At 41.3% G+C, this 27,928-nt stretch overlaps 1 protein-coding gene across 2 annotated transcripts in view; it reads left to right on the top strand.

Annotated features, from left to right (window-relative positions):
* LOC111872005 (zinc finger protein 1) overlaps positions 1 to 27,928 on the top strand; it is a 972,125-nt gene that overhangs the window by 938,625 nt on the left and 5,572 nt on the right. For both annotated transcript variants that reach the window (XM_023865862.2, XM_023866703.2), the window contains 5 exons: positions 4,889 to 5,029; positions 15,019 to 15,661; positions 18,554 to 20,163; positions 21,858 to 22,140; positions 26,969 to 27,212. In XM_023865862.2, coding sequence (XP_023721630.2) covers positions 4,889 to 5,029; positions 15,019 to 15,661; positions 18,554 to 20,163; positions 21,858 to 22,140; positions 26,969 to 27,162 — 2,871 coding nt within the window. In that variant the 3' untranslated portion in view covers positions 27,163 to 27,212. The remainder of the gene's footprint in view (positions 1 to 4,888; positions 5,030 to 15,018; positions 15,662 to 18,553; positions 20,164 to 21,857; positions 22,141 to 26,968; positions 27,213 to 27,928) is intronic.

Genomic DNA, 27,928 nt, shown 5'->3' with positions numbered 1-27,928 from the left:
GATCAGCCCGTCACAAGGCCGATACCTGCACACAGGACAGCACAAACACAGAATGAACGCACACAGACATCATGCCTCGAGTGGGATTCGAACCCACGATCCCAGCGTTCGAGCGAACGAAGACAGTTCATGACTTAGACCGCGCAGCCGGCCATGGTGGTCAGCCCAGCCTCTTTCTTAGGCCACAATATTTTTTTTTCGGCACCCTGTTCCTCCCCTAATGTCAGAGACCAAGTTTCACACCTATCCAAAACTGCAAGCGTGATTATAGACAGGAGACAAGGTTCTGTACTGAACGTTAGAAAGCTTTACCTGAATTTATTCTGCTCTTCTTAAGAGCGCGGCCAATGAAGGATCTGCCGGCCGGTACTGGCCCCTGTTGATAAAGTAATGTGCAGGATTCAGTGGATTGACAAATGGCAAGGGAAAGCATAGTACTGTGAACGAAGCCTGTCCCAGTACCAGTTTGTTCACCACAAATCCCATATGACGTGACCTGCGATGGAATCCGGGCCGCCACGGTGCGAAGCCGGAAACAACCGCCTGGGGTATGGTTTAATCGTACGATATTGAAGTAAGACTAACTGGCAGCATTCCAGACTTGTAGTCAGGGCGTCCCCAGTTCGACTCTCGGCCGGGATACCGTCTTTCCTAACGTGTTTTCGTGGTTGTCCTCAGCCTCTCGAGACAGCTGGATAGTAGGCCGTGACTGATAACTGTTTTATTTTCGTAGGGGAGGGGGCGCTGTAGGCCAGTCCGCTGTCTTCAGAAACTAACCTAACATAACCTGACAAGTGTTAAAACAGTGGGATTGAATGAAACCGGAGTTAGAATAGAGGCACAAATGGGTTCCTTCATGTCAATATCCTTTGATTTTAGGGCATACAAAACTCATCTTGTGTAGCATCCTTTCTGACGAGAGGATGGATCTGTCGTTTACAATTGTTGCAGGTCATCGCCAGCACAGTCATTTTTGAGATCCGAGTCGCGCGAGTCCCATGACCACGTTTTACTTTCTCAGAGTCAAGACTCCCCCAACCTGTAGTACCGGGGCGCAGTAGTTAATACTCCTCAGGAACAGGGTGGCCCGGTTGTACTCCCAGGCACTAGGTTCCCGTTTCGTCGCCCCCTAGCACTCGCAGGGCTACGGTGGAGGTATTGGAACAAGCCTCCACACGTGGTATTCCCGGAACGCGACTAACTCTGCTTATAACATTTGAGCACTAATCACAGAAAACACCGTCTCCATTGTTATAGTTCAACAATACCTCGACCGCTACATGCGTATCCGTTGCTCCGGCAACCCGTTGCCTAGCGATAGCCTAGGTATTGTTGACGTGTTTACCGGCCGTTACAAAGCAACGCATGGCCCTTCTCGCGATCGTTGCATAGTAACAGCTATACAGGCCATAATATAAATATTTCTCTGAAGTTCTTACTGCGGTTGAAATACAGGGACCTGGCCCTCCAAGTTGGGAGAATCTCAAATCTGAGAGGGTAAAATGCGGTCATTTTCCCCAAGGGACTCGGACCGGAGAATGACTGCGCTGGCGAGAACAAGCAGCAATTATCCATCCTCTCGTCAGAGAGGATGTTACATAAGAGCCATGAAAGCGAATGTTCAGTTAAAAAAATACTGGTCGTAAGTCTCAAGGGGCTTGGCGCCAAGGCGAACTGATTGGCGTTAAACCGCCAGTCGCGAAGTAACTCTGATTGTGACAGCCGCGACTGAAAGTAAACAGTAAGTGATAACCGAGCCGGTTGGTGTAACAGTAACACTTAGACCTGTATTCAGAAGATGCTCGGTTCGAACCCCCGCCGGCTCGCCAGTTATCTTTGACTCATTTTGTTTTTGTGGTTTTAGGCGGTCCTGAATGATGAAGCCCCGGTTGCTTCCATCGAGATTCTTTTCAGTTCATTATTCATCCGACCGACTTCGACGACACGTCAATGAAGAAGGGTCCAGGCTCTTAATGTGGGAAACCTAACCAGGCGACTCAAACGGACCAAACCTTACGAACTAGCCAAGCAGCCCGATAGCTAAGGGATCCGATGGGCGAACTTAACTTCACATAATCTTAGTAACTTAGTGTCAAATTAAAACAGATTGTTAGTTCAAGCGAACTAGTCTTTGTACCATTTTGCTTACATCTTGTAGCAGCCAATAAATAAATAAAAAAATTATTCGTCCACTCTACGTAGTCTTAGTACTGATAGCTTCGCAAAGTAAACCACAAGGAATGTAATATACAAATATAGAGCCCAGAAGTTCGCAGGAAAAGTGCGGCGGAGTTATCATTGAAAGGATGAGGTGTTGCACATGTGATTGTTAGATGCACACTCATAGAAACACATGACTTCACACTCACAGGAAACTGTTAACTGCACAACGCGATGTTTAACCAGGGGAAGTACTGTTGAGAACGTTAACAAGCGTGAGGGACATTATTTCATTACAGGACAAAGAAGAATGCATGCTGTGGTATTAACCGCTCCTAGCATGTGCCTTTCTATATGTCGATATAGGTTTCTCTATAATTAAACCTGGTCTTGTGGTCGGTAGTTTAATGTAGTGGATATGTTTGTGTCGTTTCTTATGTGACATAGTTCTACCTGCCTTTATGTATATAAAAAAACTTGTGACAGTGACGAGTTGTGAAGTTACATAAATTCTGGTTATCTGCCTCTGGCTCTACAGCCCTTTGTTGGACCGTGGCCGCTTTTTCAATTTCTTGGCCTTCTACACAGTTGGCGGGACTCCTTTGACGGGGAATCAGCCCTCGCAAGGTCGTTACCTAAACGCAGAACAACATAAACACAAAACAAACCCACGATCCCAGTGTTTTAGCGGGCGAAGACAGTTCATGCCTTAGACCGCGCGGCCACTCTGATCGGCGATTTCGGGTTTCCGTATAAACGAATTGACGAGCGCTGCATGAACGTACGTTACGTAGCAGGTCACGAAGTACCGAACACTATTATTAATAATGATTGCCTGTCTCTGGAGTTGGATAAGGTCAGGTTTTTTTTTTTTCAATTCGCTTAGTGGTGGGCGGAGTCCAACTGGATCCACTCGGCACGGCGGCCACTGATTGGACTATTGTAGCCTGCCACGGGTGATTATGAGGATGGATAATTTGGTGGAGTGAAGATTGGCAGGGGAAACCGAAGTACTCGGAGAAAACCCGCCCCAGCGCCACTTTGTCCACCTCACATCCTACTTTACCCAGCCCGGAATGGAATACGGGCCGCCGCGGTGGGAAGCCAGCGACTAACCGCTTGAGCTATGGCGCGGCCCTACGGTCAGGGCTAGCAGACATGTCTTGTGTTCACCTACATCTCTTACTTTGGAAAAACAGGAGTGGGCTTGTGAGATTACCGTGACATCTGTGTCTCTGTCCCCCCCCCCCCAATTAGCTTTTGAATGCCTGTACCAAACGTACTTCATAAATCCCTCCCATCAGTCTCTGTGTCTGCATTTGTATCCCCTATCGTTGCTAGGCAACGGCTCGGTAAAAACTGTACCGCTGCATTTCACACACGCAACAATTGAGCTATGGAAATATGTCGTATCGAAGTAAATTAGTGATTTGGTTATTTCAATAACTTCGTGTCAGTAATATGGGGTGGGTTCCTCTGGAATTTGGTGGGTTTAGGGTGTCCAGACATGACATGGCTGCTTTTTAAAAGTAGTTTTTGATGTCTGGGCCTTTTTTCAGTTAAATTTATAGAATGACTCGTTTTTCTAAATTTTATTCTTATGTGGTATGCTCAGCAACGTTCCTTTTCGTGATCCAGGTGTAGTAGTTAAGGTCATTTGTAGGTGAAAATATGTGCAGTGTTTTTGCACTTATTTTTATGTGGCTGATCTCACCTTAGAGTAATATTATTAAAATTTCTAAAGGAGTAGTAAGTGAGATATAATATCCTACAATTCTTTTGATGTCAGGAAAATGAAACGTATGGCATAGTGCAACTCAGAACATCTCAACATGCTTATCATCATAAGGCATAAACTGATTTGAAAAGATTTCTGTCTTGAGGGATGTGTGATGGAATGCCATGTAGTTCAGTAGATAGGCACCAACATTTATTTTTACATCTATGCATGGACTACACTTGCACATTAAATTTGGAGGCAGCGTTCTCCTCATAAATGTTGGTATCCATCTACAAGAGTTCACTGCATTACGACCCAGAACACAGCAATCTACATAGTCACCTATATGAGAACATCTAATCTCACACATTTGTCACTTACAGTTTAACTTCTGTTTCATTTACATATCTTTCCTTCATGGCATGTCATATTTGCAGATTCTTGTGTCAACAAGATGGAGTTTTTTTTTTTTTTTGCATATCGGCGTACAGAAGTTTGCTTTATACAGACCTGAAAACATTTGCAGACGTAATAAGAGCATTTCTTTCCAACAGGCCTGCAGGGTTCCCTGTTCCATCAGGGTGGAGCAATCTCAAGGTCATGGCTGGCCAATTTGTTTGCAGGGTATACCATTCGTGTATTTATTTTATTTGCCACCAGTCCTGTGAATCGCTTGATTTTCACAAAATTGTACATCTTGTACAAGGTCTGTAGGATGTGCCATTTGTGTAATGTGTGTTCTTGCCAGGATTTCTGTTGTGTTTTGTTCTCACCAGCATTTCAAAGAGATGATGATAATGCATTTGTAAACATGTATTCTTTATACACACATGTCTACAGAGTGTTTAATTTTTGTAAAAACATTTGATTTTACTGATATTTCCCCAGATTGTACCTTGTGTACGCTACTAGTTTTTGTCAAAGAGTCCTTTAAATTGTGTCAGTGTATGTGTTTTCCCAACAGTCATGCAAAATATGTTATCTGTTTTTTTTTGTTTTTGTCGACAGTCCTGCAAAGTGTGTAACAAGACATTCGCGAACGTGTACCGCCTGCAGCGCCACATGATAAGCCATGATGAAAGTGCTGTGCTACGGAAATTCAAGTGTCCGGAGTGTGAGAAAGCTTTCAAATTCAAGCACCATCTCAAAGTAGGTCCACCATGTTTGTTTAGTGGGCTGTAGTTGACTGTTTTGAGAGGGAACTGCAAGTCCTCAGATTTCAGAACTAATTTCATAATTTAACTTAAGTAGCTTAAACTGAATGGCCACAGGCTGTATGTGGCGGGGAGGGGGCAAGCCAGGTATCTGCATTCCCACTCAACAGTGGGTTTTGTCGGAATTATAAGAATTGAAGAAAAGAAGGAAATACACCCAAAGTTTATAAATGGTTGTGAATGAATTAAATACGTATGTTTTGTGAGGAAATTCTCTGGCTGCCCCCCTCCCCCCCTCCAAATAGATCCTGACTGGGCCTGTGTGAGTGTCTCTCTTCCAAAAATACATTTTCATTCATTATTGCAGGGAAAAATGAGTTTGAAGTATTTCTTATCTTCATTGGTCTTTTGCCAATATGCTGTGGTGCATGTGTGGGCCAGGATAGCATAGTTGGTATAGCGAATGGCTACAGGCTGGACGGCAGAGGAGTCGGAGTTCAAGTCCTAGGGAGGCAAGAATTATCTCTTCTCCACGCCATCCAGACCGGCTCTGGGGTCCACCCAACTTCCTATCCAGTGGGTACGGGGGACTCTTTTTCCTGGGATAAAGTGGCACGGATGTGAAGCTGACCACTTACCTTCAGCTAGTGCCAAGGTCAAGAAAATGTGGATCTATACATTCACTCCCCCATAGATCTTCATGGCATAGTGCTTAATTACTTAAGCACAGGGGAAACTTTACTTTTTTGACCTAACACTGTGGTGCATGTAACTGCTGCTTCATGTAATATCCATAAGGAAACACAAGATGAATCTCAGTAGAGTACAGATATGAATAATTAATTAAAATAGATTGAATTCAGTTCAGTTTTACTGTCAACAGACTGCTCTCATATTCACTGTTTCATCAGTAATGGTTTCACAATGCACTAGTAATTTTATGTTCATTCTCTCTCTACCAAAACACTCGCTATTTGGTGATATGCATTCCCAATTCCTTTTTTTAAACGTGAAATCAACTATTAAAAATGTACTAAATTTATTCTTTGAAAACAATACCTATTCTGTTCATATGAAATATCCTGAAAATTGAGCAGTTGGTTCAGGAACTGAAAGGGGATATGCATGCTTGAGTACCTGCACCTTTATTTCTGTGAAAGAAATCACTGTCTAAACTCATTGGTATGTTTCGAGTTGTTTATACATGTGATCTTTCCTGATTATAGAGTCCAGTCAGGGGAATCCAAAATACAGTACTTTGTGTTTGTATGCTGAAGAAAACAAGGACATGCATGTAAAAGTGCCCACTAATAATGGGGAACTATAATTTTAAGACCTAACATGGAGTTCTGGAAAGAACGAATCGCTAACTTTCCTTTGATATGACATGGACTGAATATAAAACGACATAATTAGAGGGAGCACAGAGACAAGTAATGGTATTATATGATAATAACTGGGACTGGCCTGTTGCCTAGCAATGATATGAGGGTAACACAGACAGAAATGTGATCTCATATTCCCCCTAAAATAATTGGGTCATCACAGATACATGGACAGCAAGGTGATAATACTTGCAACAAAAAGGTGCGGAGGTACATAGATCAATAGACATGAATGGATACACAGACAGCAAGCCAGTCTCATAAGTCTGCTTGCATTTCTTCAAAATAAGGAAAGTAGGCTACCAGTGTACCACATTGCTAGCATCTTGTATTGTGTATATTGTGTCTGTAGTTAATATTCTTATTTTCTGCAAGGACAGCATAGGTCTACATGTGAACCTTAAGGTGCTCAATAACAGTCAATTGAAAGACCTGACCATATGCTATATATTGTCTTCTCAGAAATCTGAATTGCCTATGCATGCTGAAGTACAAGATGAAACGTGGGAAAGTGCTATGGTCTTGTTCACAATAAATTAATGAAAAAGTAATTGTATTATTGTAGAATGGTCCTGAACTGCTTGTACCTTGTACTGCCAATTTACATCTAACGTGTTTTAAATAAAACCAGAACAATTTTGGAAAAATTATTTTATTGCTTTATGTGTGAGAGCTTTGTGCCATTACAAGATGTATGTGGCCGGAGACGTCAGTTATCTTAAGTGAATGCTTAACCTCTATGTAAATGCATGCTGGGTTTGCACTTGCTTGTCATTTAGAATGCATTTAAAGTGTGAAATCTTTTGGATCGTGGGGGATCTCAGTTCGGAGTTGCTGCTGGGTCTGTGTGACCACCAAAAATGACATGTAACTGCTTCATGTTTTGCTAAAGTTATTATCTTGATAAAGTTTGATCATAGATTCAAGGAAGATTTTTTTTCCTTCAGGGGCTTCAGAACCAACATTTTACGCTTCGTATGCAGTAGAGAACCATGTGAATGCCTACATACAAGGGGTGGATAAAAAGTAGTGGCAACACTGCTGTAACATGAAAGATGTGCGTCAGGTGGCACTAGCGCCGTCTGTAGCTGATAGCAGAAGTTCAGTTGAAGTAGAGCAGTGAGTGGCTGTGGTTGTGTTTCGTTGAGTTGCATTGTGCATCGTCGTGAAGTGCAGGAGCCCAGTCCGAGCATCCTAACAACATGTTTACGAAACAGGAACAATGCTCCTAGATAAAAATTGAAGTTGCACGAGGTCATAGTGCAAAAAACTGTTATCAGGGACTGCGAGAAGCATGTGGTGATGCTACTTTGCCGTATCGCACATTGGCAGGATGGGTGAAATTGTTCCATGAAGGGAGGGATGCCATTGAGGACAACCATCGTTCAGGACGACCCCATGTTGACAAACACACAGTTCAGCTTCTTGCTTCTTTGCTGGATGTCGATAGTCGATGGGCTGCACGGGAGTTAGCTGCTGAGGTAAGCGTATGTCACAAACCGTGCTCCGCATTCTGCACAATATTCTTGAATACTGCAGAATTGCAGCATGTTGGGTACGCCATACAATGTCCGAGGTGCAACAATGGCAACATTATGCAATTGCACAGGACTTGTTGGAGCAGTACCAGAGGGAAGGTGACAACTTCCTTGGAAGGATCATCACTCTGGACGAAACTTTGGCTCGCTCATATGAACTGCACTTGAAGCGGCAGTCAAATGAATGGAAGCATCCTGGCTCTCCTTGTCCAAAGAAAGTGCGCCCTACACAGAGTAATGTGAAGGTGATGTTCATTGTGGCATATGACATCGATGGAGTGATACTGCACCACACTGTACCTCAACGACAGACAGTAAACACTGCCTATTACGGCAATTTTCTGCATAATCATCTTTGTCCAGTGCTCAGGAGAAAGCAACAACACTTGTTGGCAATGAACCCCATCATCCTTCATGACAATGCAAGGTCTCATACTGCTGACACTGTGAAGGATCTCCTTCGCCGCTGGCGATGGGAGATACTGCAACATCCGCCATAATCACCTGATATGAGTCCATGCGATTATGATCTCTTTGCCAAAATGAAAGAACCACTGCGAGGGACACGTTACAACACAAGAGAGGAGATTATTCATGCTGTAGAGCGGTCACTGCTGGACATCAACAGAAGTGGACGTGCTGATGGTGTATGACACCTTCTGCAAATTTGGCAGAAGGTGGTACAAATGGGGGGCGATTGTGTTGAAGGAATGTAAGTGTGTTTACCTCAGGTAATAAAGTAATTTCAGAACTGTAGAGGTGTTGCCACTACTTTGTACCCGACCTATGTATAAAATAAATGTGACAAGCACGGAAGTACGTTTTTTCATTCAGGTTGTATGCCAAAAAAAATAGTTCAGCTCAATTAACAGTTTCATCCATTAGTTATGATTATATTTTGCTATGTTACATTTTTAAGTTTTATTATATTCTTCAGAAGGGCTGGGTTAGCTTAGTGGGTATAGCAACTGGCTACGGGCTGAACGACAAAGGGGCCAGAGTTTGAGTCCTGGTAGGCTGAAGAATTTTCTCCTCTTTATGTCATCCAGACTGGCTCTGGCGTCCAGCCAACCTCCTATCCAATGGGTACTGGGGGCTCTTTCCCCATGGGTAAAGTGACGGGCGTGAAACTGACCACACCTCCACCTAGTGCGGAGGTCAGGAAAATGTGGATCTATTCATCCACACCTTCATGGCATAGTGCTTAATTAGTTAAGCACAGGGCAACTTTGCCTTTTATTATATTCTTCAGAATTCACAGATATACTTGTACATTGCTGAAATTGGTTGCCGGTATTACTGAGCAAGTTTGTTCAAATGATAAAGGTCTGTTAAGGAGGTGCCTTGTCCTAATTTATACCAGACACTGACCCTCTAGAATGAGGTTTCCATGGTTTTCCTCACTCCCTTCAGACATATGCCAGTTTAGTATCTCAAATGAAGCCATTTCCACTTGCAGTTTTTCTAGTTATCATTCGCCGTCGTCCAAACAACTGAACTGTATAATCTAAGATGCTGACATAATGGTTACATAATATGTAAATAAGCAAGTAAGTAAATTATAAAAATTATTGGTATTTACTTTGATTTCATGTTTTATTTTTAATTTTTATTGTTTTTTGGATCCTTATTTTAAGTCAGATCGCCCAAATGAGCAGCGTGTTCTAATTTGAAGGGGATATCTTGAGGTTACTTAAGTGTTTATAGACATGCTTTTGCACAGAATTTGGAATTTCAGTTGGAGAATTTGTACATCATCATGTAGCTCTTAATTACAGCTTAATACTGTGTCATAATTCATTGTTTTCTGACCTTTGGCCTATAGCATTAAATCTCCAAGTTATATCTTTTGGCTTCTGTCATTGTTCCCAAACCTTTAAAGACTGGCGGGGCCCATACTTCTCTTTTTGGAAATAGTGGCTTGATGAACCAAGAAATGACAGACAACTTTCCTGTGTGGTAAAGCATTTGACATTCGTTTGGAAGATTCCTTGGTCCAAAGGTAGATCTCCTTGTTCATAGCTAATGTACAAGGTGGTTCAAATATGACTGGGACTGATTTGTGTGTAAACAAGCTGCACTGCACAGCAGCTGTGCGACATTGAGAGAGTGAAGCTACAACCTCCACTCTCCCTCCTGTTCAGGTTATAACCTGTTCCTTCCTGTCTGGGAGTTGCTAGAATGATGAGCGAACAGAAGGTACTGCGGAGCGTGGAGCATTGTGATCAGATTTCTCGGAGAAAACGTCCTGTCCACTAAAATTCACCACAGTCTTCAACAACAGAATGGGGAAGAGTGTCTCTCATGGACCCGTGTGTTTGAGTGGTGTTGGTGCTTCAGAGAGGGCAGAGAGTGCGTGGAGAATGAACCGCATGATCGTCGGCCACGGACATCCGTCACCGAGCTAAACATTGATTGTGCAGACACGCTTATTCGTGAGAATAGGCGCATCACTATCAAGAACTTGGAGCAATGCTGTCCATCAGTGTTGGTAGTGTAGAAGACATCGTGAAATATCACCTGCACTATCGCAAGGTGAATGCATGGTGGGTACCATGCACTTTGATGGACATGAACAAGATGGTGCGCATGCAGGCTGCCAGTCGTCTCCTACAGCAGTTTGAAGATGAAGGTGATGCATTTTTGAAGTCTATAGTGACCCCCGTTTGTGGACAATGACGCCGTCATCCAGACCGTTCGGGAGTGGATACGCCGTCAACCACAGGCTTTTTTTGAAATTGTCATCAGGATGCTTCCAGAATGTTGGAAAAAAATGTGTTGACTCTGGATGGGAGTACGTTGAAGACTGACATGTGCAAGTAAGTGTTTGGCAATTATGGTTTTTAAAAAAGAGTGAGTCCCGGTCATATTTGAACCACCTTGTAGTCAGAAGTATTATTACCATGCTTCCCTGACAGTTTTTGAATAAATATGCCATTCCAAAAAATAAATTTACGTACAGTCTCGTGAAATGAAGCAATGTTGTTAACATGTGGAGTACCAGTTTATACATGTTCTGTTAGCAGATAAGTTTATTGTGGAGTTTACTGAAACTCTGCCTATCCCTTGTTACTGAATAGGTTTGTTATGTGCTTAAACATTTTTGGCATTGATACGTATGCCACCATTACTGTATTATGAATGAACGTGTTATGCTTTGATTTTATTTTTTTTATGCTGCTGCTGTTGCATGCTTTTGTTTGTTGTGTTATTTAGCCAGTTTGTGTTGAATGCCTGCCTGTCTGCATAAATTTATTTTGTTCAGGGGAGATATTATGTACAAGTTTTGCCAACTGTACACAGCTGGATATTCCTCACCACAAGGCCGCATGCTGACAAATGGGGACATTGTCCATGTGAGTGCATGAATTTTTATTATTTTGTTGCTTGAATGCTGCTCTTAGTAATTATTTTGAGTTAACCTGAAAACACCTTTGCTAAAAGTAATGTTTTAAATGAAGTTGGCAGCATTGATGGTACGTCTCTTTGTGCTGAATGCAACATTTTAAATGTATTTATAGCCATGTATCCCCCCCCCCCNCCTTTTTTTTTTTTTTTTTTTTTGCGATTTGAACACAGAACTGAAGTTGGAAGTACACATTTTTCTGCAGGTAACGAGATGAATGAATAAATAATGAAGGAAATAGTTGGGATAAGAATGTTGTATTTACAGACATCTGTAGATATGAACAAATCATTACCTGCCTTCTTGTTATAATCATTTAGTCATGTAAATGTCATTTCATTATGTGAAGCAGTCATTCATTACTCCCAAGAGCCATTTGTATAAGCAGAGTAATAGTAGATTCTAAAAAGTTCTGACTGTGGTGTATAACACTCTGAATTACTGGGTTTCTGGATTTTTTCCATCGTCCAGTATTCTAGAACATAGAAAAGATGATGTTTCGGAAACTGGATCTGTGAGGGGGGAAGACACCTACTCAGTTGGGTCCCTTAGAAAGAGTGAACCTCAATCACCAGTGATTGGGATGGAAACAGATCCAGTTTCCGAAACATCGTGTTTTCTATTTTCTAGAATACTGGATGATGGAAAAGTCCAAAAACCCAGTAATTCTAAGCAGAACAATGTCTGAGACTGGGAGGATATTCCGACCACTTTTTCAGTACCTCCACAAACGTCTTGTTCACCATCCTCCCCAAATTGAGCCTGTTTCTCCTCAAGGAAAATCACTTCTAGTAATGAAAAGAGTGTATGTAGTCTGTAGCCTTCTGGGTTGTGATACTGTGCATTTTAAAGAATGTGCTTGTCCCCTGCTACTTCTAGGTAATTCCACTTTTCCCGTTATGCCTCACTTCAACAGTAAGATGGACACAGCACTTTCCTCTTCAATATCAGTAATCACCTGCTAGACACACAATGCTCTGTTGTACCCTGATAGGGGTCAGTGACTGTACTCACACCCTATCGGACGTTCGTAGATAACTCTTAACCTGTGCGGTGGAAAACATGCTGCACTAGGGGGATCCACAAATAACTCAAGTACTCACCAACAACAATAAAGTAAGATAAAATGAAATAAAACACCATTACAACAAAGAGCCTGTCAATACACATAGAACCTTCGATTAAACCCCTGGTCTACTAAACCTGCACGGCATAAACCAAATTTTTGTACTCCAATAGTGAATCATTTAACCAACTTTCAAATTTTAACCAACAATGAACAAACCAAATGTTACACCCAAACTTAATTACCAAACCACATACTTGTATCTAAACCATCACTCAATAAATCAGAATTACTCTTGTTACACTCCAAGGTTTATACACTAAAATAATTTAACAAACTTTATCCTAAGAACCCATTAATCAACCAAAATCATTGAACCAGAATCATATATTGACAACCATCAGTGATCCCAACACAGGCAAGTACTCACGCTCACAAAAGAGGAAGACATCTGACTCCATCGCGTCTCCTTCATACCACGCCACTGTTCTGAGCGACTCTTAAAATCAGAGTGTTCGTGGCTCCTCCCGTCCGAGCCCCTCAAAATTCAACATCATGAAAAGCTGCTCACGCAAAACCCCTAAAGTCAGCAAACTGTCCAGTGGCGAGACTTGTCTCGTGTCGTCGCTTAATTTGTCAGCAATTTCTATAGACTACAACTGAAACCAGATGGTTAAAGAACGTATGGCGTCTCAGATCTGGCTTCCGGCTGGTTTCCAACTTGTGGTTCACCCAACAATGTATTTAAAGTTATAAAACTTATAATTATTTTCTAATTAATAAAACACAAATTTGATCCCTTGTTAGGATAAAGCATACCCATTAATAACCTGGAGCACAACAGGTCACAACCCAGAATACCGTGACTTTAGTGTTAAGTACTTGGAAACCTCAAGTCCCATGTGGTGTCAGTATTACTGATAAAAGGAAGAACTGTTTGTTGTTCATTGTCACTGTATATATCTTCTTTCTTTAATTACTGGCAATACACCAGCATTCTGTTCTAAGTAAAAAAAAAAAAGTAAAGCTATTCCTGTAACAGGCCGTGAAGGTCCATAGGGTTGTGAGACGTTGAGGGTCCCACGTTATCTAGACAATCGGCTCAAAGATGGCGGTAAGGTTGTCAGCCTTACGCGTCGGCCGCGCTTTACTCCCCAGGAAAATTATTTAATTAATTTCTGGTACTCATTTCTGTTAGAGGCTGAGTTGACCCCAAGGCCATAGTGCGGCTGGAAAGTTTGGGTCAATTGAAAAAATCCAATGACCTCATCAGGACTTGAACCAGTGATGTTCCGGCTTGTACCATAGTGCCTCAACCAACTATACTACTGCATGCCCCCCAGCATTTTGTGCTACAGTTATTAATTCCAGAAATCAAAACAGTTTAGCTAAGTTATGAGTTGAACCTGCTGTCTTGGTATCTAGCAAATACTTAAATTTTTGTGTATGAGAAACTGAATTTAAGTTTTGAACAAAGTTCTCCCATTTTAACTTTTGTAATGGCACCTGTTTGTAACTTTGGGAGTCCCTGGATTTGTAATTTTTACAGATATATACAGCACACTCTAAAACATCTCGAAACAAATGTATTTGTAACAGATTATGTCAGAGGCAATAAATTTCATAAAGTTATTTTCAATTTTGTTTCAAATTTATAAAGATTTATGGGTTGCACAAAACACATGCTTCATTTCTGGCCAGAAGAGTAAGTTGTATTTTCAGGCTTGTCTCATTATTGGCATACTTCATAATCTGACAGTTTATTATTGCATGTCAGTGAAAGTGTTTTGGATAGGGGGAAAAATTAGAGGAAGGTAGGAAGCTGCTGAGGGCCATGCACGCAGCTTTTCAACTAATATGATGCAAATCAGTAATATAATACAGCATTTGCTTCACTTACTTAAAATATTATTTAATTTTTGCTTCACTTTGAGAACACATCATTTTGTTAAGAGAACATTTGAAGAGTACAGTGCTCTGGGTTGTAATGTTGTGTAGTTCAGAGAGGGACCACCTCTGTCTTTAGGGTTGAAGAGGAAGCCAGCAATAAACCAGCAGAAGCAGTTTAACTTTGCTTAGCATAGTGTAGCATAGATAAGCTTGTGGCAGGCTTGCTTTGCTTATCTGTCCACCTGCTTCTGCTGGCTTCTTGCCTGAGCTGCTCTTCAGATCTGAAGGTGGCAGTGACATGTTCCTCTAGAATGCCGGGCTTCCCCTGAACTACATGGCATTGCAACCCAGAAGGCAGTTACTCTTCATAGCCTCTGCTGTGAGACCCCAACATCCAACAAAAGAACTGTTACATGAACCGTAGCTTCCCAGATCAGACAGTCAGGAGTCATCCAGATTTCTTGAGGTTCCAGACTTGTTTACATTCTTTTCAGTTCAGTTTGGACATTATGGTTACAAGAATAATACCAGCGTAGCCTTAAATTTATTTGTCATTTGTGGTTTACAATATGGAAGTGACAGTGCTTGTACTGACTGATGAAGACTATGTCCTCCTAAGACATTGACCAGTGTGACATTCATGGCTCTGTGTTGTTATGCGATTGGGCAACTTACATGTGGTTTTTTCAATTCTCACAGGAGCATATCCGGATTCACAGTGGAGAGAAGCCATTTGAATGTGCCAACTGCGGCAAGCGATTCTCACATTCTGGATCGTACTCGAGTCACATGACCTCGAAGAAGTGCCTCGTCATGAACCTCAAAGTGGGCCGCGGAGGTCGTGGTGGGCCCAATTCCCTCCTAGATAAATGTCCGCCTCATCACAGGGGTGCAGGTCATGCATCCAAACGTTCCCTAACAAATAATAGCCCTTTAAATAGTAATACATCCAATGCTACAACAAGTTCCAATATGACCAATAACACCTTTCCACCAATTCTTCCGAAGTATGGTGATACCTTCCTGTCTGCAGTCACTCCACGAATTCCCAGCAGGTACTCCACATCACATCCCCACCCTCCAACTCCGAGTCTACATCCTTTCTATATGGCTGTAGCTCCAACAATGCATCTAAATCCAAACCCCAACTCAGGGATCAACTCTTATAAACTTCCTGCATCCCTTAGTAATCTCCTGGAGCACCTTACTACATCTTCCCCACCTCACCAACCAAGACTCTCCATTGCTGAATGTGACAAGAGAATGGACGAAGCAGTGGAGCAAGAGAAAGGCAATGAGACAGCGAATAATACCCAGAACCAGGAGAAGAAGGATGACGGAGGTAAAGCAATTTATCTGATTAGGGTTTCCCAAATTTTTCATCTGTTAAAATAAAAATTTGTACATGTGGTTGGGATTTCATTCCTCAAGTAGGTTGTTTCCATGTGTGGTACTGTTCACTTAGTTACAAAAAGGAAGGAGGAATCATCAGTTATATGAATCTCTTATTTATTTTGCCATGTAATGGTATTAAATTTAATTAAATTTCTGAATACAAATTGTTAAGTTTTCATTGCTATACTGTAAGCCCTACAGTGTAATAAAACCTTTGCCTGCCAAGCCTCGCCATAGAACTCACTCACAGAGCTGAGCCCTTCTTGAAAAGCCGCCAATTGTGCAACTACTCAAAAACTTCCCAGCATTTTATGGAACCTGAAGGTTCATTACTGTGTTCTGAGCCAGATCAATCCAATCCATATTATCCCATCCTATCTCTTTAAGATTCATTTTGATATTGTCCACCCACCTTTGTCTTGGTCTTCCTAGTGGTCTCTTTCCTTCTGACTTTCCTGCTAGTATCCTATATGCATTCATCTTCTCCCCCATTCTTGCTACGTGCCCTGCCCATCTCATCCTCCTCGACTTGATCATTCTAATTATTCTTGGCGATGAGTACAAGTTATATAGCTCATTATGTAATTTTCCCCAACCACCCATCACTTCATCTCTCTTCAGTCCAAATATTCTCCTCAGCACCCTGTTCTCAGTCACCCTCAGTCTGTGTTCCTCCCCTAATGACAGTGACCAAGTTTCTCACCCATACAGAACCACATGCAATATTATAGTTTCATATATTCTAATATTTATGTTTTTAGACAGCAGGCTTTCTTGAAGTGTATGAATAGCTGATGTACTGTCTCATTGTACTCCAATTTTTTCTTCAGTATCTGACCTGTTACATAAAAACCCACACTGATAATCCCAAATAATGTCATACATATATGGACTTAACCTTAAGAAAAGAATATTGGCTAAAATTTTGTATGAAGTTGATAGCATTTGTCTATGTTCTACTGCTCCAGTTTACCTTGACATATCTTCATTTTTCAGTAGACAAGAAGTGTTTGAATGCTTTGATGGCTTTTCTTAGGAAGGCGGGCAAAGTTATTTCATACGTGGGAAATGTTCTTTCTGGTGGAACAGATGTACCCAGCAGACAAAGAGCATATTCAGCTGAATGTTGTTGGTTGGAATATGAAGCTGAACAAATGACTAAATATATCAAGGCAGTTCATAAAGGATGTCTTTCTTGTGCTCCTGTCAGTTTATATTCTACACATCATCACTTAAGTGCTGGAGTGTTTGGATGAATGTGAGATAATGATTGCGCTATCTTCACATACTTCCATAGATTTACCTCTCAAGTGTTTGATTTCAGAATGTGTTTTGTTTCAAGTCACATTTAATTTGAAATTTATTTCCTAACATCAAGTTTAGTTTCCTGAAAAATGATGTTGATGGACATAGGTGATAACATGTTGATACAATACAGAATTCATCAAAACAGTTAGGGATGTGATGCATTGTATCTCTTTACTCAGTATCACCTTCATCAAAAAATGCTGTAATTCAATAATACTTCACTGTATAGATACGAGAATATTCATATTCCTTTACTGCCAGTGCTGCAGTCATCATGTGTTAATGGATTGCTAACGGGATTTATTGAACGCTTATAACTGAAAGTATTACAAATAACTATAAAAGCTATCCCTGTAACAGGCCACGAAGTCCCATAGGGTTGTGAGACGTTGAGGCTCCCACATTTTCTCTAGAAAGTTGGCTCACATATGACGGTACTCATTTCTGTTAGAGACCGAGTCGCCCCAGGGCCATAGTGCGGCTTGAAAAAATCCTCATCAGGATTTGAACCCACGACCTTCAAGCGTGTTGCATAGTGCCTCAACCAGCTAATTTTATAATTGTTTTTCCATTGAAACATAACCATTATCGATATCTCATTCACATTTACTGTGTATAATGAGTTTATTAGTCTTAATTTTATGACAGTGTACTACATGTTTCGGCTTATAAAGCCCTCGTCAGGCAGTGTACACATACAGCTGTTCACAAACTATTGAACTGTGTTTTGTATGAATTCATATAGTACAGTATAACAACTGTTAATATAATATCTGACTTTACACATAGTTAATATATTCAGTATTTCGTTAGAATTCTTATAAATATATAAACATTGGAATAAATGATTTATATTAAATGGGTGCCTAGATGTGTACATGAAGGCGTCTGTAAGAAAATAGAACAAATTATAAATAAACAAAGTTTTTAAGTTATAAAATACACTCAGATGATGAATTAAAAGGTTGCTCATTATGTCATGTTTAAATATCCATCATTGCAATTATGATGCTACAAAATGTGGTTATCTGTGAGCGTTGTTTTGATCGTGGTCCAGTTTGCTTTATTTCTACTCGCATTTGATTTCCTTATGGAGCAATGGTGGTGTTCAGAACGCGTTGTAATGTGCCACACTGTTTTTTTCTGTGTTTCCTGGTCTACTTTTTCTTTATTTTATGGATTTATCCACCTTTCGTGTTTCAGTGTCTGGCTTTGTTATGTGTCAGATTGCAACTCTGCCACACTGGTTGTGGGCTGGACAATTCGAATTCCGGTAGGGCTAAAATTTTCTCTTTTCCGCAGCATCCAGACCAGTTCTGGGCACTGGGGGCTCTTTACCCGGGGGTAAAGTGACTGAGGCATGAAGCTGACCAATCACCTTCAACTAGTGTCCAGGTCAAGAAAATGCAGATCTCTACATCCACTCTCCCATACACCTTCATGGCGTGGTGCTTAATTAGTTAAGCACAGATACACTTTTAGTTAGTGTTGACAGTAACCATGTAGCTACATACTGTCAATTTCTTTGCAGGTGGCAAAGATACGAAGAAAGCAGCAGAAGTAAAGGAAGAGCATGAGGACGAAGGTGCCACAGATATGTCCGCTCCTGAGGGACAGTATGGTAGGCAGGATGAAACGGGTGAAAGGGAATCTCCTATTGCCAGAAGTGGGAGTAGAAATTCCCCAGGTTGTGGCAGTAACAGTGGTGACCTGGAGGCAGTAAAGAGGATTCTGGAAACAGTAAATGCTACAGTAACTAAACAATTTCTGGAAGCCAACATGCAGAAGTTGACATCTTCAACTTCTTCAGGTAGTGGTTGTCCAAGCATTGCCAGTGCATCATCACCAACTGGGAATGGTACTGAAAGTAATGTACCTGAGTTCCACAAGAAAAGTAGTGAATTTTCATCCTTGTACGACCTTTTATCATGCAGACATTGCCAGAAGAAATTCCGAAGTCCCATTGACCTCCATCAACATGAACGGTACCTGTGTGAACATGGTGCAGGGGATCGCAGAAGTGAAGGGCTTGCTGCAAAATTGGAGGATGCTGTCACAGTGAAGACCGAAGAGATGTCACTTAATGGTGGGTGCAGCGGAAGTGAGGATGGCGATGATGCTGATGGACAAATTTCTGGCAAAGAGCCAGCAACAGAAGAAGATGAGTACGAAGCTGAATCCGTTACAACAACGGACCAGGTTTCGGAAGATGGACGAAAAGTCCGTGTGAGGTCCCTGATAGCTGATGAACAACTCGCAATCCTCAAAGGCCACTATTCCCTTAATCCAAGACCTAAGAAAGATGAACTTGCAAGAATAGCAGATAAAATTGGGTTTTCAGTTCGTGTAGTGCAGGTCTGGTTTCAAAATACTCGTGCTAGGGACCGCCGTGAGGGGCGGTTAGTTCACGTCCCATACGTTCCTTTGGCGACAGTTCCGGTATTTCCTCCAGTGTCTCTTGTGCCTTCATCACAGCCGTCACACCTTCAGACTATGAATGTGGGTCACTACACCACCACATCACCTCCACTATGCCCTCCTTCTGGTGCAGAACAGCCATTGGACCTTTCTACTAAGAAGACACAACGTTCTCTAGCCTCAACTCCATCCAGTTCTCCCCTTAGGCCAACATCAGCAACTGCTCATTCCGATTCCGGTGAGGATGTAGGTTGTGCCATGAATCTCAGTCGCAAGTCATCCTCATCACGTAGTCCTACCCCGAATAGTAGTGCCATGTTAGCAGCGCCGTTCAGACAACTCCTTCCGTTCCATCAGTCCCATTATCCACATTCCTCATGTTCTTCTTCATCTATAGCAGATTTCCGTCGCACTCCATCCCCAATGTCTTCAGGTAACTTGCAGCAGCATATTGAAGGACTCAGTAATGGAATTGCAAATGGCAGTAAACTAGCACGCATCCTGGCCCAGCCACCTGTAACAGCATCACACCGTATGGTCTCAGGGCTTACAAATGGAATCAATGGCAGCACTGTGGGATTAGCTCCCGTGGAACGGCTTATGTATAGGGCTGATCTCCATGTGACATCCCGTTCACCACTGCCCTTATTTAATCAGCAACATCTGGAGAATGGTAGGGCATGCAGTTCAAGTCCCAGCTCTGACAAGCGCTCCTGGAAGCAGGTGAAGAGAAGTAGTTCGTACTGTACCTATTTTATTTATTCGATGAACAACTGTTTATACGAGGGAGTCAGTAAATATGTCACAAATGGAAGTAAAACAGCTGTAATGGTTGTGATAGGTTTTCTGTGCGTGTCACTAGGTAGCAGCATAGTCCGGCTTCATGAGGGTCTAGGTAGAAGACTTGTATGTGCATGTACAGAGGTGTCAATAGTCAGTGCCTGAAGAGTATACTGCCGAAGAACAGTGTTCTGTTATGTGTTTTCTGGGGGCAGAAGGACTCAGTGCAAAGGATATTCATAAGGAAATGTTTTTTGTTTATGTAAAGCAGTTTACAACTGGGTGGCACACATTTAACTGATGGTATTGAAAAGGAGATGTGAAATTGGCTGAGACAACTGTCAAAAGACTTCTGTGCAGCAGGTTTCAACTCACTGTTAGAGCTGTGGGAAAGTGTATCGATGTTGGTGGAGAAAATTAAATAAGTGTTTTTTCCATGTTCGAGNATTTGGCACCGTGTATATGTGGTGTTAACCGACGTTTCGGAGGAACGTATCGCCTCCATCTTCAGACTGCTTGTACCGGTTCTCACGGTCTCTTCATTTGCGGATTTCTTATTTTTCCTTCTAGCCTGAAGATGGAGGCAATACATTCCTCCAAGNTCGCATGTTTCACGTTTTATATCCATTTGTGACCTATTTACTGACTGCATCATAGCTGAAGTTTGTTCAAGTGGTTACGGAAGGAATGCATGTCAACTCTTATATGAATAAAGCAGTCTTCTGGGATGTGGCACCGTGTAGATGTGGTGTTAACCGACGTTTCGGAGGAACGTATCGCCTCCATCTTCAGACTGCTTGTACCGGTTCTCACAGTCTCTTCATTTGCGGATTTCTTATTTTTCCTTCTAGCCTGAAGATGGAGGCAATACATTCCTCCAAGCATTGGTTAACACCACATCTACACGGTGCCACATCCCAGAAGACTGCTTTCTTCATAGTCACTGCAGTGAAAACCTCAGATCTTACAACTGTTATATGTCCACAAGAAGCAACTTAGTTGTTACTGCATTGCTTTGTCAACATTTAGCACAAAAGGCCTACCCTGATGTTGAGACACCTCAGTTCATCATTTTATAGAGCCATTGATCTATACTTTTTCTTGATCAGTTTTTGACTTGCTAAACCTTACACAGCTTCACTAACTAAGATTTCGGCTGTGCCATAGCTCAAGTGGTTAGTTGCTGGCTTTCTGTCCGGTCAAGTGGGATTTGTGGTGGACAAAATGGTGCTGGGGCAGTTTTTCTTCGAGTACTTCGGTTTCCCCTGCCAATCTTCATTTCACCAATTGCTCCACAATCACCATCACCTATCATCTTGGGCTGGTACAATAGGCCAGAAGTGGCCGCAGCACAAGGGACTTAGTCCCACCCCACTAGCAATAAAAAAATCTAAGATTTCTCTTCCAGGATTCATATAGACCTTCACAACAAATCTCAGGACAAGTGATCAGTGCACCTAAATCTCACTATTCCTCAGATATGAATGTGGGGGTTTAAAATAAGAACATAATTTGTGATATAAAATCTTCTCATTGGAATTGATCTGAATAATCCAAAAATGGACAGTTTTGAATTGCATTAAATGTGGAAAATACTAGACACCCACAATTTACAGTATTATTGTTGGTTTCACCAGGGTCACTTGGATGGTGGCGACACAACAGATGAAGCAGATGACTCTGGTTGTGTTGGAGGTGGAAATCAAGAAATAGATCATGCGCTTTTGATGATGGATGAAGACGGCTCCTCACCCAACAAAAGACACAAACTCTCCCCAGCACTTAACAAGGGTCTTCTGACAGGTTTCGGAGGAATCACAGGGCTGGATGGTGAAGGGGAGGGCCAGTTCATCTGCGACCAGTGTGACAAGGCCTTTTCCAAACAGAGCTCTCTCGCCCGGCACAAGTATGAACATTCTGGTAAGTGGTGTCTTTGTCCTGTTATCAGTGATAAAACTGCACCAAAGCTGCTCTGTTAACTCTTTGTTGCACTTAACATGGTGCAAATGCAAGTTGCTGTGGCTGACAGTAACACAGTATACTCTATATAACTTGAGGTTATACCACAGAGAAAACACCACCTCCAACAGTTCCTTTGTTATTAGCCTACTTTGTCTTTGTTTCTGTATATGGCTTGCTAGGTAACAGCTTAGTAAACACATTTCTATGGCAACAGATTCACACACAACAATAGAAGAACTGTTGGCCATGTTGTTTTCTGCTTGGTCCATGTTGTATCAAAGGAAAGTAGGAGATTAGTGCTTCCCAGAATTTGTTTCTTTCAAGTTACTTGACAGTGCTTTCAATAATTCATGACTGTATGCCATCAGATGTTATGATTAATGAGAGCTGAGCAGGAAAGGATGTGGAAGAAAGTGGTCATTACCCATTTCATGCTATCCTAAGCAGTTGTTTGGAGGGGCTAATGAAGCATATCAAAGTCCTCAGTCAGTATAGTTAGGGTCCTAGCCGATATTCAAACCAGACACCTCCCGAAACAAATAGATGGTTACTACCGAAGCCAACTTGTTTAGTGGTATTACTGTGTGTAGCAGAAGAGATTTAGTTACATTAATCAATTTATTTTGCTGTATCATCTGAAGTATAATGCCATGTATTTCGGTAGAAGTCTGCCAGTGTTTTGGAGGAACATAATGCCATGATCTTCAGGGTCAAAGAGTATGCCAAGCACAAAATCAGCTATCAGCCATGGTCCAGAACTAGGCTAAATGGCATTATATCCCAGAAGTCATTGTTCTTCATGGTTATCACTGAAAGAACTCAGATCCAGTATAATTTAACATAGTTTTTCAAGAATGGTTGCCAGGTGTAGCAGAAGGGAAATGCAGAATGGTAATAAATTCATCACTCTTTCAGAGGCAGATGGTTGTGAGTCCTGCTTCTATTTCCCACATACATTTCCTTAAAGCTATATTTTGTAACAAGAACCACAACTCCTTAAATAATCCACTTAACTGAAATATTATAAAATGCTGGCTGCAGTTTCGTAAACTTTGAAAAACTTACTAATACTGTTTTCACTAACTCCTGATCAGTTGTTGCTCATGTGGCGATTATTTGCAGACAGACCTGAATCAGAGTCTGTAAGTACTTCTAAATTCTGTCATTGTAAACAGTGCCAAACTTGCATACTCAGCCATCCTGATGTGACTGAACATTAATTTTTGTAAATAATATTTGAAGTTTGTGGCGATGTTATATGTATTAATACAATTGTTGTGTTTCTGGACATTATTCATCTTATTCTACGAGGGCTATTTGGAAAGTAACCTCCATTTATTTTAGGCGATTAATGTAGGATCAGAGGAGAGCTTGTGCCTATGACTCATTGCCTTGTTAAGCATCACGTAACTGGCCACCTAGTGTTTGTTCTTGTCTCTACAGAGTTATATTGTGTCCTGTGATTGATAGTTCCACCAGCTGCAAAATTTGTGCTGTTATCTGGTTTCTTCATGCTGTAAACATGAGTGCTGTGGACATCCATCATGGATTATGTGCCGTCTACAGACAAAATGTAATGAGTTGTAACCGCAACACTGCCATGCACCCATTTAAATTTAATTAAGTTTATTAATTAGAAATTTGTTTCACAGTGGGATGTAATGAACAAATCAGAGGGACATAAGCCTATTCTTGCATGTAAGAATTAGCTTATTCTCGGCTTCGGCAACTCGTAATTCTTAAGGAGAACGAACAGAGACTGAAGCCAAGAGTAGCATCCATCAAGGACCTGTCAAAAGTTATGTCATGTCTTTAAGGGCTAAAATCCAAAATCACAATGAGCTGATCGGAAATCATGGAAATAAAGTGAACTCCCTAATTTCAAAAACGTCCACTCACTAGAATTTAAGAGTGTGACAGAGCCAAGAAGCTGATGGACCCAGAACCTCACGGTTTGGAAAGAAGTCAGTTGTCAAGGTCAGGCACACACCGGCTCTTGTAGAATTCAGAAGCAAAACCCATATCAGTCACACACTGGCTCTGTTTGAATTAAGAAGCAAAACCTGTATCAGTCACACACTGGTTCTCTTTGAATTCAGAAGTAAAACTTATGTCAGTCAGTTGAAAATTTATTATCAGTACTAATAAGCATTAGTAGCCAACTTGTAAGTTATAAATAGTAAAGCTACAAGCAAAAAGTGTTGTGCTTCAAAGAAATATAAATACAAAATTAAGCAATTTGCAAGAAAAAATAGATTGAATAAGAAAGGGCATAAATGTTTAATAATAAACCAGTTAAACTTGATATGTGCGAGTGTAGCTTTGAGTTTATTTCCTGTCTCCTTGGAGTTTAGGCCCGATAAAGGCCTTGAGAAAGAGACCCTCAGCTCTACCAAAAACAACAAACCTCACCTCCTTATTTAATAAGACAACGTGAGATAATTATTAGTAAGCACAAAAGGGGCAGCTATAATAAAGGTGACCAACATAAGGTAAGGAGGGAAGGAGCAATTGCAAAGTGGCGCCAAATGTAAGGGGCCATACAAAGAAGAGCACGTTGCAGAGTGAAGGAACTGTTAGACAGTGTTGTGGAATGTTCAGAGATGGGCGAACAGATTTTTACGATGAAGAGTGAAGTGGTCGGTCATCTGTAGTGAGAGATGATCTTTTTCAAGCTGTTGACCAAAGGATTTGTGAAAGATGGCTTTTCACAATTTCAGAACTCTGCAAGATTATCACAGTTAGGCTAGGCTATTGCAAGTTTTGCGCAAGAGGGGGTTTTGAAAATGCTCACGGGTGTGCACAAAATGCAGAGAATTTTTTGGATGTTGACTTTTTTTTGAGCGATACCGCAGAGATGGTGAATTTCTGAATCACATTGTACAAGTAATGGGTGATGAAACCTAAGTTTCAGTTGTGAATATCGAAACCAAAGAGCGGTCAAAGCACACACATTCAACAAACAAGCCAAAAAACTTCAAACAAATGTTGTCTACCAGAAACCTAATGGCAAATGTTTTCAGGGACAGAAAAGGGGTGCTGATGGTGGAATTTGTGCAACAAGGGACCACAATAACGCCAGAAGTGTAATGCGAAACACTAATAAAATGTGTATTGCCATTCAGAACAAGAGGCATGGAATGCTGACATCCAATGCACAGCTACGCAGCTTGTGCACTGCTGGAGCATTTCAGCTGGGAGTTGTTTGACTGCCCTCCTTACAGCCCTGATCTCGTTTTGAGCAACTACCACGTGTTTACCTACCTGAAGAACTGGTTAGAATCACAGCACTTCAACAATAATAGGAGTTGATGGCAGGTGTCGAAACATGGCTGAGCTCACAGGCGGCAGGCTTCATTGACGCAAGCATACGAAAACTTATTCCCTGATACAAGTGCCTCAGTTCCATTGGTAACTGTTTTGAGAAATAGCTTAAGTATGTATGTACTTTTTGTATATAATAACTTTTTGCTCATTGCTTGTTTTGTTAACAGCTCACTGGAGGCTACTTTCTGAATAGCCCTCCTATTTAAAACACGCAACATTTTGGAGACTGGATTCTGTCTCTGCTTTCAGGTGGAACCTAGTCAGTTGGGCCCAATTGATAGTTAGTCCCTATCTCTGGACACCTGCACCAACACAAGATAGACTATATAAACCAAATACAGCAGCTATTTAAATGACACTTTGGAAGTACTGAGGTCTATAAATTCTATATTAGCTTAGTCATTAAACAAATCTCGTGAAGTTCTCACAGTGGTCAATGTAAGACAGATTATATAGTCTTCTGGGATGTGAACTCACATATTTTAGTAGATAGGTACTGCCGTTTGTGATGAACATGCTACCTCCATCTTTGAGGCAGATGAGGTGGAGGCAGCATTCTGAAGCATTGGTACACATCTATGAAACTACATAGTGACAAACCCAAGATCATAATTAAAAAATAGCACATCCATTGCTCATATTTTAAAAAATTATTGAAACATCATGTGTGTAGTGAGATAATTTTATGAGGGTTTTTTAAGGGAACAGCAGCAAAAGTACACTAATTCACTGATGGTCCTTAAACTGTTGTTTTAAGGAAATAAAATCAGTATATGACAGTGGATTTCTTAATGCAGTGATTAATTTTCTGGAAATTATCCATCACCCTAATTTTTATTTTGGCACATGTTAAATTTTTTTACTTGAGGATGAAGACAAGCGTCCAGTCTTTGTAACGTTTAAAATAAAAATTAGAACAATGGACGATGTCTAGAAGATTGATCTTTGTGCATGTATTATTACTGGAAAGTTGAGTAAAATGTGTATTTGTATAAACGAACTAGATATGATTTTTTTATTGCTAGTGGGGTGGGACTAAGTCCCTTGTACTGCGGCCACTTGTGGCCTCTTGTACCAGCACGAGATGATAGGTGAGGGTGATTGTGGAGCAATTGGTGGAATGAAGATTGGTAGGGGAAACTGAAGTACTCGGAGAAAACCTGCCCCAGTGCCACTTTGTCCACCACAAGTCCTACTTGACCAGACCCGGGCCGCCACAGTGGGAAGCCAGCGACTAACCGCTTGAGCTATGGCGTGGCCAACTAGATATGAGAGTAATGTGTGATTTGTAACTGGATGTTAATGAACAAGAATGTTTGTGTTGGATTTGAGGTGCTCATGTCAGTGATTATGAAGAGTACTGTTCTGTATGTTGTGATGCCATGTAGTCTGTCAGGAGTTCAGCAACATCCCTCTGAAACATTGGTAAACTTCAAGTTTGTTTCTGTGATGTAAACAGGCCAGCGGCCACATAAGTGTGATGTGTGCACCAAGGCGTTCAAGCATAAGCACCACCTTACTGAACACAAACGTCTGCACAGTGGGGAGAAGCCCTTCCAGTGTACAAAGTGTTTTAAGCGCTTCTCCCACTCTGGGTCCTACAGCCAACACATGAACCACCGCTACTCATACTGCAAGCCCTACAGAGAATAGCTATGCCTCGCAGGCACTTGCACCTGAGTAACACACCCTCTCCTCGACTGGTAAGTGGGTCGGAGTGCTCTTTTTAGGCATGCCTACAACCCAACAGAGCACACAAAATCACTGTCTACCTATCTGTATCCATAAAACAGTTTCAGAACTGGTGAATGATTTTTGTGAAATTTTGGAGTTTTCTAAAAATTTGTTAGTGCATTCAAATATTGGTTAAAACTTGATAAAAATAATGGATGCTTCAGATGAAGGTTTTCTGCTCATATGTCAGGCTTATCTTGTTAAATATATTTATGCTAAAAATGTTTTGAAAAGAAGTTCATGAGGAAACTCACATTTTATGCCCACTACACTTCTTCCAAGTGAGGCATCTTCTCCCTCTTACTTTTTGTCAAAAATATAAGGAATCATGCCAAATGTGCATCTGAAAAATTGGAATTATTTTTATTGTGAAGCTGTCTGTACTTTAACAAAGATGTACACCTCCATCAGACTTGATATATCCTCAAAAGATTAAATGTAGGTCTGCATGTAAGCATCCTGTCCCCAACACACAGACACACACACACACACACAGAGAAAGAAGTCTTGGTGGCCCCCCAATGCATTACAGTCACTTTTACCAACTGGACTCATAACTGATAAAAAGGATTAGAAAACACACATTTTAATATTTGTAGAAGGTAAAGTTGTCCCAGTGCTTAATTAATTAAGCACTATGCCTTGAAGACGTGTGGGGGAGTGGAGTTATATCTCCAGCATCCTT

This window comes from Cryptotermes secundus, unplaced genomic scaffold, assembly GCF_002891405.2.
Source record: "Cryptotermes secundus unplaced genomic scaffold, Csec_1.0 scaffold133, whole genome shotgun sequence".
NCBI lineage: Eukaryota > Metazoa > Arthropoda > Insecta > Blattodea > Kalotermitidae > Cryptotermes > Cryptotermes secundus.
This window is presented reverse-complemented; position numbering and strand designations above follow the sequence as displayed.